The sequence below is a fragment of the Hyaena hyaena genome, unplaced genomic scaffold (genome assembly GCF_003009895.1).
Source record: "Hyaena hyaena isolate Hyena2069 unplaced genomic scaffold, ASM300989v1 scaffold_288, whole genome shotgun sequence".
Classification (NCBI taxonomy): Eukaryota; Metazoa; Chordata; class Mammalia; order Carnivora; family Hyaenidae; genus Hyaena; species Hyaena hyaena.
Window position 1 is genome coordinate 1,335,875 of NW_024080922.1, and position 20,006 is coordinate 1,355,880.

The following is a 20,006-nucleotide window of genomic DNA, read 5'->3' on the forward strand; positions in this document are numbered from 1 at the left end:
AGCACTATTGCAGGCAGTCTTGCTCCAGGTATATGCCAATGCCACTTGGAAGTAGTCTTTTGTTTTTGTATTCTGTAACCTGAGAATACAGGTTATAAGGTTATACTTGCAGTTAACTTACAACCGAAGAAAAAAAAACCACACACACACACACACACACACACACACACACACACACACAAATGGGAGGGGGCCCAGATGGTGGAACAGCATGGAAGTTTTTGGTTGTTTTTGTTTTTGTTTTTGTTTTCTGTCTCTGGTCCCTGAAATGCAGCCAGATCAACACCAAACCATTTTGCACATCTAGAAAACTGATTTGAGGATTAAGACAATAATCTGCACAACTTGAACCATGGACCTTGGTAGGTACATGGTGCAGAGAGGTGAACTGGCAGAGAGAGAAGCCATGGAGGGCAGGGAGCTGTTTTTGCTTGTGGAGGAAGGACAGAGACAGGATGTGTGTGTGTGGGGGGGGGGGAGGATGGAGGTGGGGAGAGTACGGGGAAAAGCACCACCCTCCAAAAGCAGCTGAAGAGAAAGAGGAAGACTGGAAACAGCCACAAGAGACTGAACAAAAAAGGGAGAAAGGAGAGGGCTTAAAATCCATGAAGACTCTATAAACGGATAGAGCGCAGAGTCTGAAACTCCACAGCTCAATACCTAGCAGTGTTCTGGTGGGAAGGGTGAATCCCTAAGAGCAAAGAGTAAGGTCTGAGGGGTTCTCAGGACACATGGGGAGAGGCAGTTCCCCTCCTGGGAGGACATTTAGTAGAAGCTGTGCGGCATCCCCACAGGCAGAGGTCCCAGGGGACCCTGGAGATCAACCACATTCCCTGGTGTTGGAACAAGGATGTTAGGGGTGAAGCCTGGAACCAGGTATGTGTCATGATTCAACATAATCTCTGAAATACTGAGGCTACATGACCATGTGAATTTTTTCTGGGGTGGGCTGGCACCTGGCCACAGTTTCTGGGCATGGGCAACAGCATGGTTGTGCGAACATTCCTGGGGGTGGACTGGCACCTGACCATTGTTTGGCAAGACCCTCTCCCAAAGGGTCTGAGTGGGTCAAGGCCGCAATCCCTCAGGAAGGAGGTGTCTGCCTGTCAGCCTAACGGCTTGGTCATGGACAGTGTAGAAGCAGGGAGAGGACAAAGCTGGAGACAAAGGAGGAGAGCTTGATTGCTGGTCAGGGAAAAGCACAGAGTTCTGATACTAGAGACTGGGTAACTGGGTGACACCATTTTCATCCCTCACATGCATGTGCATACACGCCTACACACGCCCCAACAATCCACCCCAGTAAACTAAGCAGAACCATCTAGTGGAAAAAGCAGCCATTACACCAAGCCCTGTCCAACTGCGCTAATCACGCTGTAAAGGAACACAAGTCTCTCTGCTTGCTTAGTTTACAGACTATAAAGTGCTCCATAGTTTGACCTCTAGGGGAAACTGAATTTTAATTGTATTTCATTTTGTTCACTCGACCATCTATTCAATTTTTTTCTTATCCTTGAATACAGAAAGAAAACTTTATTTTCCAGTTTCATAATAAAGATTCTTCTGTATTTTTTCTACTATATTTTTTATTTTATACAATTTTAAATTCTACTTAACTTTAATTGTTTCATTTCATTCTATTTTATTGTATTCATTTTTTCAAATTTTCTAATGTTTTCCTCCCCCCCTTTTTTCTTTTATCTTTCCCTTTTTCTTTTCTTATCTTTCCCTTTCTTCTGTAATCTATCTTCCTTCACCAACCAGACCAAAACACACCTAGGATCTAGCATCCTTTGATTTTTTGTGTTGTAATTTAAAAAAAATTTTTTTACATTATTAATCCCTTTTCTTCCTTCAAAATAAGGAAACAAAGGAATTCACCCCAAAAGAAAGAAACAAGAAGAAATGACAGCCAGGACTTAACACAGATGGAAGCAAGATGTTTGAATCAGAATTTAGAAACACAATAATAAGAATACTAGCTGGGGCTGAAAATAGCACAGAATCCCTTTCTGCAGAGATAAAAGAAGTAAAAGCTACTCAGGATCAAATTTAAAATGCTATAACTAAGCTACAATCTCGAATGGATGCCACAGCAGCAAGGATGGATGAAGCAGAGTAGCAAGTCAGTGATACAGAGGATAAACTTATGGAGAGTGATGAAGCAGAAAAAAAGAGGGAGGCTAAGGCAAAAGAGCACAATTTATAAGAGTTAGAGAACTCAGCGACTCATTTAAAAGGAACATCAGAATCATAGGGGTCTCAAAAGATGAAAAAGGAGAAGAAGGTTTCTATGAGGAAATTCTAGTGGAAAACTTTCCTAACCTGGAGAAAGACACAGACGTCAAAATTCAGGAAGCACAGAGAACTCCCATTAGATTAAACACAAACTGAGCATCAGTGAGGCATATCATAGTCAAATTCACAAAAATACTCAGGCAAGGAAAGAATCATCAAAGTAGCAAGAGGAAAATAGTCCTTAACCTACAAGGGAAGACAAATTGCTCAAAAGAGCACTATTCTACATATGTAGAGATTTGCTACCAAATAATGTGTGTGGACTCTGATTCACAATGTAGTATTAGTTCAATAAAAGCTATGAAGGGCGCCTGGGTGGCTCAGTCAGTTGAATGTCCTACTATTGATTTTAGCACGGGTCATGACCCCAGGGTCATGGGATCGAGCCCTGCATTGGGGAATCCCTGCTTGGGATATTCTCATTCTCTCTCTCTCGGGGGGGGGGGGGGGGGGGGGAAGCTATAAAATCTTTGTTATAACAGTAGCAACAAAACCACACTAAGAAAGTACAGTAAATGTTATTTAAACAAAAACACCTTAGGGGTACCTGGCTGGTTCAGTCAGTAGGGCATACGACTCTAGATCTTGGGGTAGAGTTCAGGCCCCACACTCAGCATAGAGATTACTTTAAAAAACAAACAAACAAAAAAAAACAACCATCTTGGGCAATATAACTCATAAATAATGTCATAAACCTAAAATAGGTAAATAAATGCTACAAAAGCCTTAAAAAGTTAAATAAACAACTTTCTTCTGTGGTGAAAACAACAGTAAAGATTAGACACAGATTTTCTTTATATGAGGGAACAAGAAACTCACATCTAAAATTAATCAGGAAAAAAAGCAGGCAGCCACTCTGGAAAACAGTACGGAGGTTCCTCAAAAAATTAAAAATAGAACTACCTTACAATCTAGCAATTGCACTACTAGGTATTTATCCAAGGGATACAGGTATGCTGTTTCCAAGGAGCACACACACTCCAATGTTTATAGCTGCGCTATCGACAATAGCCAAAGTATAGAAAGAGTCCAAAAGTCCATTGACAGATGAATGGATAAATAAGATGTGGTGTGTGTGTGTGTGCATGATGGAGTATTACTTGACAATCAAAAGAATGAAATCTTGCCATTTGCAACAACACGGATGGAACCAGAGCATTATGCTATGCGAAATTAGTCAGAGACAGACATATAGCATATGACTTCACTAGTGCAATTTAAGATATAAAACAGATGAACATAAGGGAAGGGAAGCAAACACGGAGGAGGACAAAACATAAAAGACTCTTAAATATAGAGAACTGAAGGTTGCTGGAGGGGTTGTGGGAGGGGGGATGGGCTAAATGGGCAAGGGGCACTAAGGAGGACACTTGCAAAGATGAGCACTGGGTGTTAGATCTAGGGGATGAATCACTGGATTCTACCTGAAATCACTGTTGCACTATATGCTAACTAACTTGGATGTAAATTAAAAAAAAAAAAAAGGGCAGGACACCTCAGTGGCTCAGTGGGTTAAGAGTCCAACTTCAGCTCAGCCCCACGTGCTGACAGCTCAAAGCCTGGAGTGTGCTTTGGATTCTGTGTCTCCCTCTCACTCTCTGCCCCCCCCCCCCTTACATGCATGGGTGAGCACTTTCCCTCTCTCAAAAATAAAAAATATAAAATAAAATGCTTAAGCAAAAAATTAGAAGAAATGAAGTAAATAAGGCAAAATGTTAGCTATTTTAAATTGACATCACAAGTATATACAGGTGTTCCTTATACTATTCTCTGCGGTATGTTTGAAACTTCTATAAAAAGTAATAAAAAATAGGGGCGCCTGGGTGGCTCAGTCGGTTGAGCATCTGACTTTGGCTCAGATCATGATCTCATGGTCTGTGGGTTCACGCCCCACGTCGGGCTCTGTGCTGACAGCTCAGAGCCTGGAGCCTGCTTCGGATTCTGTGACTCCCTCTCTCTGACCCTCCCCTGCCCACGCTGTCTCTCTCAATCTCTCTCTCTCTCATAAATAAATAAAACATTAAAAAATTTTTTTAATAAAAAATACACATATCCTCCTTAAGCCTATTCTACTTTTAGAAATTAACTCGACAAATGCACCTCTGTTAACTAAAAATGGCCTAGAAACAACGACTGACCCAAAGGCAAGAAGCACCCCCAGTAACTCAAATTATGGCCTACAAATGTTTTTTCCTACTTAAAAAAAAAAAAAAAAAAAAATCAGGTCCCTGGAGAAATGGCTGATTGTGACATGGGGCAAAAAATCTGTAAGATGAGCACTCTACATATCTGATAACTTATCATATCAGGAAGGAAGCTATCAAAAACCAGTGGGTCACATCAAAAATACTCAGGAGTCAATTTGAAGTCATTCCTTCTGGCCAAATATGGGACAATTTGAGTGTCAATAAGGATAACAGCAATGGACTAAAAAATGTCAAATATGTTTAAACCCATGACTTTATAAAGATTTTTAAAATCTTTCATTGGTCTTCTAAGTGAATCAATTCATTATAAAGGCTAATAAATAAAAGGAAAAAAATGAAACATTTATCTTGTCTTTCAATCACCCAATTATTTTGTAAAGCAAGTAACTGACACAGGGACATTTTCCATGATACTGGTTGTCCAGCTATTTATTTCATCCATCAGAAGAATGATAAAGAAAATTATTAGAATTTCATCATTTGACAATTACCAAATGAAACAACACTATAAACAATGGTCATCAAGAAGTAACACCATAGGGGCACCTGGGTGGCTCAGTCGGTTGGACATCCGACTTTGGCTCAGACCATGATCTCATGGTTTATGGGTTCAAGCCGCATGTCAGGCTCTGGGCTGACAGCTCTGGGCTGACAGCTCAGAGCCTGGAGACTGCTTTGGATTCTGTGTCTCCCTTGCTCTCTCTACCCTTCCCATGCTCACACCCTCTCAAAAATAAATAAACATTGGAAAAAAAGTTTTTAATAAAAAATTAAAAAAAGAAATAATATCACAAAAAGAGATACAACCAGACATTAGATGCCTGACTGGAGTATGCATAACTTACACAGTATCTGTAAACAAACGAAAAACAGATCAAATCTGAATCTGATAAAGCCTTAACTACCAATTTATAGGAAATGAAGACAGGAAAAACATGTTAATGATATCATTTGGATGTAATCAGGATAGTCCCGAACACAGAAAATTTCAGAAGACAAACACAATATTCAACAAATAAATTGTAAGGAAGAATAAAAGGAAGAGAAAATCAATCTAGGAAATCCCATATCCAACCAACAGAACTGCCAGAAAGAAAACGCAGTTAGGATGGAAGGGTAACAACCATCAAAGATAATCTTTGAAGAAAACATCTTATAACTGAAGAGGTACATGTGACCTCAATTAAAGAGGCTTCTGTAAGAAAACATCTACAACAATGAAAGAAACACCCACAGCTGGACACTCCTGCTTCTCATCATAAGCCTTTGTGCACTAGGTCTTACCATGCTCATGTATTATTTTAATAAATATTTAAAAAACAGCAACAAGGCTTCCAGAATGGCCCAGAAGATTAATTAGCACCCAGTGACACGATAAGAAAATCTTGTTACACATTACTTTAAAAACACCACCACCTAAGATGTAAACAACTATCTCCTTTGCTCATCATGGAAAATTGCAATAGTCCTCAAAAACACACACACACACAAATTAATCTGCTAGAATTCTTGTAATGAGCCTTAAAGATGTGCAAGGTAGAATCAGCCCCTTGGGGAGTTCAGGCCAGAAGCTGGAATTTGGGAGACCAGAAACTGGCATGCAGGTTTTGGTAAAAAGATGTAAGGAATAGAGAAAAATACTAAAAAGACCAAAAGCCGACTTCTAACTTTTCTAACTCAGCTGTGAGCCACTGTTCCTTGATGAATTCGGGTTGCCAAGATTTCTGTTTCAACAAGTGGCAATGCATTTCAATCGCTACTTACGATCAATAAACTGAGTATAGAATACAAAATAACTCCACAAGAACTTAGGAGAAATGTATTTCAGCTCTTCTATTTAAAATTAACACTGTTACCATGGGATAAGTCGAACCCAAAATACTGTAGGGCTATTTAATTTAGTCACTGCATATAGGTAGGCAGTAATACGAGATTTCAGTTATGATAAAACATATTATGAAACAATAACTAAGGGCAAAGAACCATGAAAACAATTGCACAAGAGGAAATAAAAATACAACGTACATCAGGGCTGATATGCAGCAACCCCAAGTATATGGATATGAGAATATCCAGTAATAATCTTTAGGGATACAGATGTGGGGCACCTGGGTGGCTCGGTCAGTTGAGTGTCCGACTTCAGCTCAGGTCATGATCTCACAGTCTGTGGCTTCAAGCTCCGCATCAGGTTCTGTGCAGGAAGCTCAGAGCCTGGGGCCTGTTTCAGATTCTGTGTCTCCCTCTCTCTCTCTGCCCCTGCCCTGCTCATGCTAGGTCTCTCGCTGTTTCAAAAATAAACAAAAAACTATTAAAAAATGTAAAAAAAAAAAAAAAAAGATACAGATGTATATTAATCAAAGGTCTACTTACAGTATTTCATTAATTAAATCAGTTACATTATCATTTTAAATCCATTATGAATTAATTTAGAAAAAGTGCTTCCTTACTCCCACATTTCATGAAACCATTTTAATCAGACTCTTCAAACTCAGTTATAACATTAGTGTTTAGCTATCACTACTAGGGACACTTTAAAAATACCTCATACAGGGGTGCCTGGCTAGCTCAGTTAGTTAAGCATTCGACTTCGGCTCAGGTCACAATCTCACCTTTTGTGAGTTCGAGCCCTGTACCGACAGCTCAGAGCCTGGAGCCTGCTTGGGATTCTGTGTGTGTCTCTCTCCCTCCCCCACTCGCACTCTGTCTCTCAAAAAAATACATAAGCATTAAAAAAAATTTTTAATAAAATACCTCACACAATTACCTAGGATATATCAGTTTCCATTACTGCTATACAAAGACACAAATTTATTCTCTTACAGTTTTGGAGATCAGAAGTCTGAGGAGAGTCTCCCTGGACTAAAGTGAAGGTGCTGCAAAGCTGTGTTCCCTTCTGGAGCCTGGAAGGAAAATCCGCTACCTCCCCTTTTCCCTTCTCCAACTTCTAGAGGCTGCACACATTCTTTAGCTTCCTGACTCCCTTGCATCTTCAAAACCCACAGTGGTCAGCTGAAACCTTCTCACATCACAAGACCCGGCACTGCCACCTTCTTCTGCTTCTACTATCTAAGGATCCTTGGGATTACCCTGAGCCTACTGGGACAATCTCCGTATTTTACAGTCAGTTGATTAGCAACCTTAATTCCAGCTGCAACCCTAATTCTGGTTTGCCACGTAACTGAATAACGCTCCCAGGTCCTGAGGTATCTTTGTTTGAGGGGAAGGAGCATTATTCTGCCCACCACAGCATATCATCTTTACTTAAACACTTTTTAAAATCTGCATATGATGCTAACTCAGGAAATTACATTTCCATCCCCAAGCCATTTGCAAAACATTAGAATTGCTCTATTTCTTTTTTAAGTAAATTTTAAAAATGTTTTCTACAACAATAGCCAACTCTATCCACCGATAACTGATCTAAGTGCTTTAAACACCTTAACTTGTTCAGTTACAACACACAGTGAAGTAATTCCAAGAGTAATTACTAAATCTGCATTCAATTTCCCCACATCTTTGTACCAATTCTACCTGATGACGTCTAAAAGAAATCCCAGGGGTGCCTGGGTGGCGCAGTTGGGTAACCGGCTGATTCTTGGTTCTGACTCAGGTCATGATCTCACAGGTTTCATGAGTTTGAGCCTTATGTCAAGTTCCATGCTGACAGTGCAGAGTCTGTTGGGGATTCTCTGTCTCCCACTCTCTCTGCCCTGCCCCCACCTGTGCTGTCTCTGTCTCAAAACAAATTTTTATTTTGTTTAATGTTTATTTATTTTGAGAGAGAGAGAGAGAGAGAGAGAGAGAGAGAGAGACCAAACACAGGTGGGGGAGGGGCAGAGAGAGGGAGACACAGAATCCAAAGCAGGCTCCAGGCTCTGAGCTGTCAGCACAGAGCCTGATGCGGGGCTCAAACCCCTGAACCCTGAGATCGTGACCTGAGCTGAAGTCGGATGCTTAACCAACTGAGCCACCCAGGTGCCTCCCCCACAAAATTTTTAATACATACATACATACATAAAATCCCAAAGTAGCATTATCTGAGGTAAATAGAGAATGCCCCCATATGATGATAATTAATAGAGTAAATACACAGTATCTCTTTGCACAATTATAATTTCAGAGAAAAAAATTGCCTGATAATACAAACATGAAGGATGTGTCAAACTTACAATTTAATAAATGAAAATAGGTACTACTTCATATTCACTAAATTACCATGAAATAGCTTCCATTGTATCATTAGATTTGTGATGCACTGCTCCAAGCTGCCTTTACGAAAAGAGCCTTATTCTCACCAGCTGCTGGGAATACTAGCTTCTGGCAATTAGCCCTCAACTATGATTGCACTTTTAGAACCGAAAAAAAGTGCCTTGCATAAGGGCACACACCCTTCCACATACCAGGACCCAGTGATGGATCATCACAGATATAAATGCCCAGCCCCTCATCTCAGGTAGAAAAATCTCTTGAAGGGCCACCCTATCTATCTTCAGAGTTGCCCACAGGCTCAGGTGAAACTTTTGTTTAGATAACATCACAAGGGCACCTGGCTGGCTTAGTCAATGGAGTATGCGACTCGTGATCTTAGGGTGTTATAAGTTTGAGCCTCACACTGGGTGTAGAAATTACTTTAAGAAAAAGCAAAACAACAACAACAACAAAAACTTCTGCACAGCAAAGGAAACAATCAACAAAATTAAAAGGCAACCTAAGGAATGGAAGAAGATATTTGCAAATGACATATCCGATAAAGGGTTAGTATCCAAAATATATAAAGAACTTATACAACTCAACATACACAAAAAACAAATAATCCAATTAAAAATGGGCAGAAGACACGAAGAGACTTTTCTCCAAAGAAGATACACCAATACCCAACAGAAACATGAAATGATGGTCAACATCACTCATCATCAGGGAAATGCAAATCAAAACTACAATATCACCTGACACCTGTCACAATGGTTAAAATCAAAAACACAAGAAACAAGTGTTGGCAAGGAGGTGAAGAAAAAGGAATCCTCTGGTGGATTCCTTTTTCCCATGCAAACCAGTGCAGCTGTGGAAAACAGTATGGGGGTTTCTCAAAATATTAAAAATAAAATTACCATAACATCCAGTAATTGCACTATTAGGTATTTATCCAAAGAATATGAAAACACTAACTCAAAAAGATATATGCACCCCTATGTTTACTGCAGCATTATTTATAATAGTCAAGTTATGGAAACAGCCAATGTGTCCATCAATTGATGAATAAAGATGTATATGTTAAAAATAAAAATAAAAAAAGGAATGAAATCTTGCCATTTGCAACAACATGGATGGAGCTAGAGAGTATAACACAAAGCAAAATAAATCAGAGAAAGACAAATGCCATATTATTTCACCTACGAGTGGAATTTAAGAAACAAAATAAAAGGATCAAGGGGAAAAAAAAGAAAGAGGGACAAACCAAGAAACAGACTCTTAACTATAGAGAACAATCTGATGGTTATTGGCGGGGGTGGGGGGGGTGGTGTTGGAACGGGTGAAATAGGTGAAGGGGATTAAAAGTACACTTATCTTGATGAACACGGGAATAATGTAAAGAATTGTTGAATCACATATTGCACACTTGAAACCAACATAGCAATGTCTGTTAGCTATACTGGAATTAAAATAAAAAAATAAATAATAATAAATAAATAAATAAATTTAAAAATAAAAGAATGAGGGGTGCCTGGATGGTTCAATCACTTAAGGGTCCAACTATGGCTCAGGTCATGATCTCATGGTTCATGAGTTTGAGTCCCATGTAGGGCTCTGTGCTGACAGCTCGAAGTCTGGAACCTGCTTCGGATCCTGTGTCTTCCTCTCTCTCTCTGCCCCTCCTCCCACCCTCTCAAAAATGAATAAAAATTTTAAAAACAATAAAAATACAAAAATGATATTATTTAAAAGGGAAAAAAAGTGATCACACCAAAAAGACTCTGTAAGTATGTATGGTGATGGATGTTAACTAGACTTAACTTGGTGATCACTTTGCAATATATACAGATATCAAACCATTATTTTGTATACCTGAAACTAATATAATGTTATATGTAAATTATATCTTAATAAAAATGTAAACAAAATGATACTATAGAAACATAAATATATTCCAAATAATAAGGGAAAAAAGACATCACAAAACTGTATATCAATTTAAGCTACTTTAAATACATATACATATGGATTAATGACAAAAGAAATTTCTAAAAAATTCTTAGTTTTTAAGGTTAGGATATAAGAATTCAAGATTATTAGTTGTTTAAAATTTACTCAGAAGATATTTATGTTCAATTAATACAAAATAGTAACACTAAATAACTAGATCAATGTAAAATTAAATATACCCTTGGATACCACAGGGATTTGTTACCCTAACAAAACAACTGTATATAAGAAGCATTTATAAATTGTTTTTTGTTGTTACAAAGCACGGCGGGGGGGGGGAAGCACTACAAAGAAACAGCTCCAGAATAAATAAATACACACATACACTAATAACTTACCTGCCACGGGAGGGACAACACCAGAAAAACGCACTGTTGCATGTTCTCCATTAACTTCAACTCGTCGACCAATGACATCTAATGTCGAAGTGTCGTTCATTATAGTATAGCCAGCATCCAAAATATGAGATCTAGGAAGAAAATTACAAAATTGACAAGATATTAATAAAATCCTTAAAAATTTGTTTTCACTTTATTGAGATACTCTTTTTCTTTAATATTTATTTTTTGAGATAGACACACACTCTCTCTCTCTCTCTCACACACACACACACACACACACACACACACACGCACACACAGCATGAGTGGGAGAGGGGCAGAGAGGGAGACACAGAATTTGAAGCAGGCTCCAGGCTGTGAGCTGTCAAGCACAGAGCTCAGCATAGGCCCAAACTCATGAACTGGGAGATCCTGACCTGAGATGAAGTCAGACCCTTAACCAACTGAGCCACCCAGGTGCCCCTTCACTTTAGTGAGATGTTCTTGAGGCCAACACTCTTGACCAATTTAGTCTTCCATATTTTGCTGAAGAGAAGGACCTATAGGTTTATGTGCCACATTCTCATAATTTTATTTTACTTTACCTTCAAACTCTATTTTGATAATGTTTATTTTGAGAGAGAGAGTGTGCACAAGTGAGCAGTAAAGGGGCAGAGAGAGAGGGAGAGAGAGATAATCTCAAGCCGATTCCATGTCATCAGTACAGAGCCCGATGTGGGGCTTGAACCCACAAACTGTGAGATCCTGAGCTAAAACAGAGTCAGACATTCAACCAACTGAGCCACCCAGGTGCCCCCAAAATATACTTTTTTTTTTAAATGTTTTTATTTATTTCTAGGAGAGAGATAGAGAGAGAGAGACAGCGTGAGCAGGGGAGGGTCAGAGAGAGAGGGAGTCACAGACTGAAACAGGCTCCAGGCTCTGAGCTGGCAGTCAGCACAGAGCCCGACGCGGGGCTCGAACCCACGAACTGTGAGATCATGACCCAAGCGAAAGTCGGACGCTTAACCGACTAAGCCACCCAGGCGCCCCCAAAATATAATTTTTAAATGTTGCTCAACTCCAGTTAGCTCATATCACATAACTTCTCTATTCTGACATTTACTGAAGGGGATGGGAAGGAAAGGAGAATAGAAGAAAGGGGACAGGGTGCCTGGGTGGCTCAGTCAAATAAGTGTCAGACTCTTGATTTTGGCTCGGATCATGATCTCATAGTCATGAGATCAGCTTCGTGTAGAGCTCCATGCTGAGCACAGAATTGAGTGCTTGAGATTCTCTTTCTCCCTCTCTCTCTGCTCCACCTCCTCCCTAAAATAAAAAATAAATAAAAAATAAACAAGAGAGGAGGATAAAAGTGATAGACAAAAGGGAAAGAAAATAGGGCATTGTTGTCTCTTGAGGATGGGAGAAAAACACAAATCCATAGATATAGAAAGCAACACATGCAATGAACAATAAATATAAAATTAAACTCTGGGGGCACCTGGCTGGCTCAGTTGGTGGAGCATGTAGCACTTGATCTCGGGGTCATGAGTTCAAGCCCCACATTGGATATAGAGCTTACTGAAACAAAACAAACAAAAACTACATTAAACTCTATTAAAAAGACAGAACCAGGGGCGCCTGGGTGGCTCAGTCAGTTAAGCATCCCACTTTGGTTCATGTCATGATCTTGCATTTTGAGAGTTGAAGCCCTGTGTGTCGGGCTCTGTGCTGACAGCTCAGAGCCTGGATCCCACTTCAGATTCTGTGTCTCCTTCTCTGTCTGTTTCTCCCCTACTCGCATTCTGTCTCACTATCTCTCTCTCAAAAATAAATAAAAATAAAGAATAAAAATTAAAAAAAAAGACAACCATAAAACCATACAGAAGGCCTTAAAGGGAGATGAGTGAAAAGTATCCCCTATCTAGGTATGATGACTAGATCCAACTCCTACTTCACAGGAAAGCAGAAGACTGAGAAACGTGTTAAATGACATTCCCAAAGTATAGTAAGCCAAAATCCAGATGGTAGGGAACTCTGCTGTCAAACAAGTTAGTTTCTTCAACACATAGAACACAAGGAGAAAAAGAAAGACATGGAGAGAGAACAAACAGATTAAAAGAAACTTAAGAAACATGTAAACCAATTGCAACATATGGACTTCATTTGTTTTGAAAAAACTGTAAGTAATTTTAAAGTAAAAACTTAATGAGAACACTGAAAATTTGAACACTGACTAGGTTTGATATTAAAGAAAAACTGTTTAAGACTCAATGAAATCCTTATCAAAAAACCAATCATATTTTTCACAGAATAGAATAAGTCACAGTAAAATCTGTAGCCAAAACCAATCTTGAGAAAGAACAAAGCTGGAGGCATCACAATCCTAGATCTCAAGCTATAATATGAAGCTGTAGTAATCAAAACAGTATGGTACTGGCACAAAATTTAGACACATAAATAAACAGAACAAAATGGAGAGCCCAGAAATAAACCACACCGATGTGGTCAATTAATTTATGACAAAGAGGCAAGAATACACAATGGGGAAGACAGTCTATTCAATAAACAGTGGGAGGAAAATTGGAGAGCTACATTCAAGAGAATGAACCTGGATCACTTTCTTACACCACCCACAAAAGTAAGCTTAAAATAGATTAATGACCTAAATATGAGTCCTGAAACCACAAAACTCCTAGGAGAAAACATAGGCAATAATTTCCTGGACATCAGCCTAGCAACATTTTTCTAGATATGTCTCCTGACGTAAGGGAAACAAATGCAAAAATAAACTACAGGCACTACATCAAGATAAAGAGCTTTTGTACAATGAAGGAAACAATCAACAAAACAAAAAGGCAACCTACTGAATAGGAGAAGATATTTGCAAATGATATCTCTCATAAGGAGTTAATATCCAAAATACATAAAGAACTTATACAATTCAACACCCAAAATACAAATAATTCAATTAAAATGAGCAGAGGACCTGAAGAAATGTTTTTCCAAAGAAGACATACAAATGGCCAACAGACACATGAAAGGACATCACAATCATCCAGGAAATGCAAATCATAACCACCTTGAGATATAACCTTTATACCTGTGAGAATCAAAAAGACCAGAAATAACAAGTGTTGGTGAGGATGTGGAGGGGAAAAAAAAACCCTCATTCCCTGTTGGTGGGAATGTAAATTGGTGCAGCCACTGTAGAAAACTGTATGGAGGTTCCTCAAAAAATTAAAAATAGAAATACCATATCATATGACCAAGCAATTCCAATCCTGGGTATTTACCCAAAGAAAATGAAAACACTGTATCAATTTGAAAAGATGCATGCATCCTGTGTTTATTGCAGCATTACTTCTAACAGCCAAGATGTAAAAGCAACCTAAGTGTCCACTGATAAATAGAAAAGGAAGAATGGTGTACACACACACACACACACACACACATTACACTGCCATAAAAAGGATGAGTTTGAGCCATTTGCAACAACACAGATGAACCTACAGGGTCTTATGCTAAGTGAAATAATCCAGACTGAAAAAGACCAATATTATAGGATTTCATTCATTTGTGGAATCTAAAACCAACAACAAATGAATAAACAAACAAAAACCAGAATCAGGCCTAAAATACAAAGAACTGATATTTGCCAGAGGTGGGGGCGGAGGGAGGGATTTGGCAAAATGGGAGAGATATGCTTCCAGTTATGGAACGAGTAAGTCACAGAAAGAAAATCATAACATAGGAAATATAGTCAATGATAATGTAACGTTCTATGGTGACAGATGGTAGCTTCACTTGTGGTGAGGGAAGCATAATGTACACAGAAACTGAATCACAATGCTGTATACCTGAAGCTAATGTACCACTGTATTTCAGCTATACTCAAATAAAATAATTTTTAAAATAAAAGTTCAAATGTAAAAAAATTTAAATGTTTAAATTTAACTACAATTATCTTAAAAAATAGTTTTTACTAGTTTTAAACACCTTTTCAATTTTCATTGACATGTAAATAGAATTTTTTATAATTGAAATAGATACATAATTTCTGTTCTACTTCTTTTATTAAGTGTGAACATTTTTCTATATAGCCACAGAATTATCGTATCAAGCTCTTTAGTGCTGACCTGTACATAGCACAATTGATTTAATCATTTACATCCCCTCCCCCCAAAACAGCTAAAAATACCATTTTTTAAAAAAAAATTTTAATGTTTTATTCATTTCTAGGAGAGAGAGAGAGAGACAGCGCGAGCAGGGGAGGGTCAGAGAGAGAGGGAGTCACAGACAGAAACAGGCTCCAGGCTCCGAGCCGGCAGTCAGCACAGAGCCCGACGCGGGGCTCAAACCCACGAACCGCGAGATCATGACCTAAGCGAAAGTCGGATGCTTAACCGACTAAGCCACCCAGGCGCCCCTAAAAATACCATTTTTAAATTACTCTTGTCCTCTGAAGTATTTCCCTGGGAAAATTTCTTGAGATAATTATTCAAAGTAAATAAACATGTTTAAGACTTCAGAAAGCCATGTGGCCAAACCATCCATTCAAAACAAAGTTAAATACTGACACTGGCACCAAAAGAAAATCTACTTGTTTACTTGTTTCTATAAAGTCTTAGAAATTCCCATGAAGAACTCTCAGATCAGGTCTTCTCTATTCTATACTTGTACAGCTAGTTTTAAAACTAATCTCGGGGCGCCTGGGTGGCTTAGTCGGTTAAGTGTCCGACTTTCGCTTAGGTCATGATCTCACAGTTCGTGGGTTCGAGCCCCGCGTCGGTCTCTGTGCTGACTGCCAGCTCGGAGCCTGGAGCCTGCTTCAGTCTGTGACTCCCTCTCTCTCTGACCCTCCCCTGCTCACGCTGTCTCTCTCTCTCCTAGAAATAAATAAAAAAAAAAAAATTAAAAAAAAATTAAAAAAAAAAAAAAAAAAACTAATCTCTACACCCAACATGGGGCTTGAACTAACGACCCCAAGATCAAGAGTTGTATGCTCTACTGACAGGTAGAGCACCCCTTGTACAACTAATCATTGAGGCAGAATTTAACACATCATATTACATGTAAATGAAGGACTTTACATTTATATATGTCGAACATCGAACACTCCAACAGTAATTATCTCTCCCAGCTCTGTCCTGTGCAATTTTTGTAAGATTAAAAACAAAATGTTTGTGTGTGTGTGTGTATTAGATATATGACCTTGATCAAAGACAGAACCCATACAAACTGTAAAACTTTTCAGTTACAAGCCCTCCTATGATCGAGTTCACATGCAAGAACATCATGAACTTTGTAAAGTGCTCCCCTGAACTCAAAATAAACTGTCAGTCCCAGAATATACTGTCAATCACAGGAATGGGGTAACTTACACACCTCTGAGTTGTATGAATATGTTCGGAAGGAATAGTTATGATTCTATTAACAATAATGAGGAAGAGGAGAAGGAAGACCATGATGATCAACAGAGAAAGGAAATACCTTACCCGACTAAGCCACCCAGGTGCCCCTCTCACTTAATTTTTTAAATAAATGATACTCAAAAGAATAAAAGGGAATACACTCAAAGTTTCCCTTCCATTCCTGCTAATCATTAGCTCTTCCCAACTGTTGCAATCATTAGCAACAGTTTTATTAGTATCTTATATATACTTCCACACACATTTTGTGCTTACACAAGCCGATATTTTTTTTCTTTCTTTACACAAATGATACAATACTATATGTGTGGTTCTGTTCCTTACATTTTCATTTAATAATATAACCTGGAAATTTACTCACAACCATGTCAGAAGCTTTTAAATTTTCTATGGCTGCATGGTATTTGTATAGATACATACCATAATTTATATAACCAATCTTCACAAACTGATAGACTTAGGTTACTTCCAAGTTTTTGCTATTATAAATAATACTATAAAGACTAAATCTGCTCAATTATTTTTTATACCCGTGCAAAAATATTTGTAGGAAACTTTCACTGGGTATTCCTGAGTCAAAGGGTAAGAGCATTTTAAATGCTGAGAGCTACTAACAAATGTCCCTTTTTAGTGGCCACATCAACTCACAATCCTATCAGCACTGTACGCAAGACCCTGTATCATCACAACATGGCCCTTCACAGAATATTATCAAATTTTTGGTTACTTGTCAGTCTGACTAGTGAAATATACATATTATTTACATTTCCTTTTATGAGGGAAGCTGAGCATATGTTCATTTTGATTCTCTTTTCTATAAATTACCTGTTCCCATCCTTTACCCACTTTACTGATCTTTTTCTTACCCTGTTTTTAAAAATCTAAACTGTTTCGGGGCGCCTGGGTGGCTTAGTCGGTTGAGCGTCCGACTTTCGCTTAGGTCATGATCTCGCGGTTCGTGGGTTCGAGCCCCGCGTTGGGCTGTGTGCTGACTGCCAGCTCAGAGCCTGGAGCCTGTTTCAGTCTGTGACTCCCTCTCTCTCTGACCCTCCCCTGCTCACGCTGTCTCTCTCTCTCTCCTAGAAATAAATAAAACATAAAAAAAAAAACTTTAAAAAAAAAATCTAAACTGTTTCTTGTATGTTCTCCACGATGAGATGACTACATAATTCCTCAAATAAAATACTTTGAAAAGAACTGCAAAGAAGGACATAAGCAGATATTTGTACAACCATGTTCACAGTGCTATTAGTCACAAATAGCCAAAAGATGGAACTAACCGAAATATCCACTGATGGATGAATGGATAAGCACATTGTGGCATATACATACAGTGGAGTATTATTCAGCCTTAAAAAGAAAGGAAATTCTACTACATGGCAATGAGAAAGAATGAAATCTGGCCATGTGTAGCAACATGGATGGAACTTGAGGGTGTTATGCTGAGTGAAATAAGTCAGGCAGAGAAGGACAGATACCATATGTTTGCACGTATAGGAGGATTAGGAGGAACTTAACGGAGGACCATGGGGGAGAAGAAGGGGGAAAACAGTGGGGGAGAGGGAGGGAGGCAAACCATGAGAGACTCTTGAATGCCGAGAACAAACTGAGGGCAGATGGGGTGGGGGGAAGGGGGGTGATGGGCATGGAGGAGGGCACTTGTGGGGATGAGCACTAGGTGTTACATGGAAACCAACTTAACAATAAACTATTAAAAAAAAAAGAAAGGAAATTCTGCCACATGCTACAACATGCAAGAATCCTGGGGACACCATGCTAAGTGAAATAAGCCAGTAGCAAAAGGACAAATACCGTATGATTCCACTTAAAAGAAGTATCTAGAGTAGTCAAATTCATAGAGAAAGAACTGTGGTTGCCAGTGGCTGTGGGAAGGGGGAAATAGTGTTAATGGCTGCAGTGTTACAGTTCTGGATGATGAAAGGAGTTCTGGAGACAGATGGTAGTTACGACTGCACGACAATGTGAATCTACTTAACGCTACTCAACATGAACACCTGAAAATTGTTAAGATGGTCTGGGGTACTGGCTGGCTCAGTTTGTGGAGCATGAGACTCTTTGTTGTGAGTTCGAGCCCCATGCTGGAAGTAGAGATTACTTTCTAAAAAAACCCTCAAGGGGTGCCTGGGTAGTTCAATCAGCTAAGTGTCTGACTCTTGATTTCAGTTCAGGTCATGATCTCACAGTTCCTGAGTTCAAGCCCTCTGTCAGGCTCTTCATTGGCAGTGTGCGGCCTGCTTGGAATTTGCTCTCTCTGTCCCTAGCTGCACACACACACACACACACTCTCTCAAAATAAATAAACTTTTTAAAAAACGTAATATTTTTTACAAAATATTGTCAGGGCACCTGGGTGGTTGTCGGTTAAGCTTCTGATTTCGGCTCAGGTCATGATCTCACGGTACATGGGTTCGAGCCCTGCATCAGGCTCTGTGCTGACAGGTCAGAGCCTAGAGCCTGTTTAAGATTCTGTGTCTCCCTCTCTCTCTGCCCCTCCCCCACTCATACTGTGTGTGTGTGTGTGTGTGTGTGTGTGTGTGTGTGTGTGTCTCAAAATAAACATTAAAAAAATTTAATAAAAATAAAAATTTTTTAAAATATTTTAAAAAATTTGTCAGGGTGTCTGGGTGGTTCAGTCGGTTAAGCATCTGACTCTTCATTTCTGCTGGGGTCAAGATCTCACCGGTCCTGAGACAGAGCCCCACATCAAGATCTGTGCTTACAGTACGGGGCCTGCTTGGGATTCTCTCTCCCCCTGTGTCTCTGTCCCTCCTCTCTCCCTCTCACTCTCTCTCAAAATAAATAAATAAACTTTAAAAAAAATAATACGAGGGGTACCTGGCTTGCTCAGCCCAATATTTTAAGTTTTATAGAGCTTTGATTTGCTTCCACTTTAATTGGAAAACTGAATCATTAAAAATATGGTACTTCAGGGGAATAGCCATATGCTTACCTCTTTGAAACTACACTGCATATAATGCAGTCTTCAAATGACCTCTTCATTAAGGCAATTGCTAATGGAAATAGCTGTGTACTTAACTCATTACAAGTACGCTGTGTTTTAAAAAAATGAAATCAAGAAGAATATGGTATTTCTTCTCCATTTTTCAAAATATACCTTCCTAATGCCCAAGGAAACAGTTTGATTATATTCAACATTTTATTCACTGAAAAGACTCAAAAATAGTTTCTTTACCCACAATATCTCAGGCTCTTTCACTTCACTTATTTCTTCCTTCTTGTTGATGAGAATTCAAAACAAAGGAATCTTTCCTCTCATTTTGTTTCTGCCAAGGAACTTACATGGTCCCTCCCTGTTCCCCAGCCCCACACACAAATCAGGTCTTTTCCAGAGAAAAGAATTTAAGCCTCTAGCAGAATTTAAGACAGCTGAGAGCGAAATAAGTTAGGCAGAGAAGGACAAATATCATATGTTTGCACGTATAGGAGGATTAGGAGGAACTTAACGGAGGACCATGAGGGAGAAGGGGGGAAATGGTGGGGGAGAAGGGGGGAAATGGTGGGGG

General features: G+C 39.1%; 1 protein-coding gene across 3 annotated transcripts in view; it reads right to left on the reverse strand.

Moving 5' to 3' along the window:
- The window catches only part of TBCE (tubulin folding cofactor E), an 88,860-nt gene that overhangs the window by 50,686 nt on the left and 18,168 nt on the right, over positions 1–20,006 (reverse strand). For all 3 annotated transcript variants that reach the window (XM_039247159.1, XM_039247157.1, XM_039247158.1), the window contains exon 2: positions 11,045–11,175. In XM_039247159.1, the coding sequence (XP_039103090.1) occupies positions 11,045–11,144 (100 nt within the window). In that variant the 5' untranslated portion in view covers positions 11,145–11,175. The remainder of the gene's footprint in view (positions 1–11,044; positions 11,176–20,006) is intronic.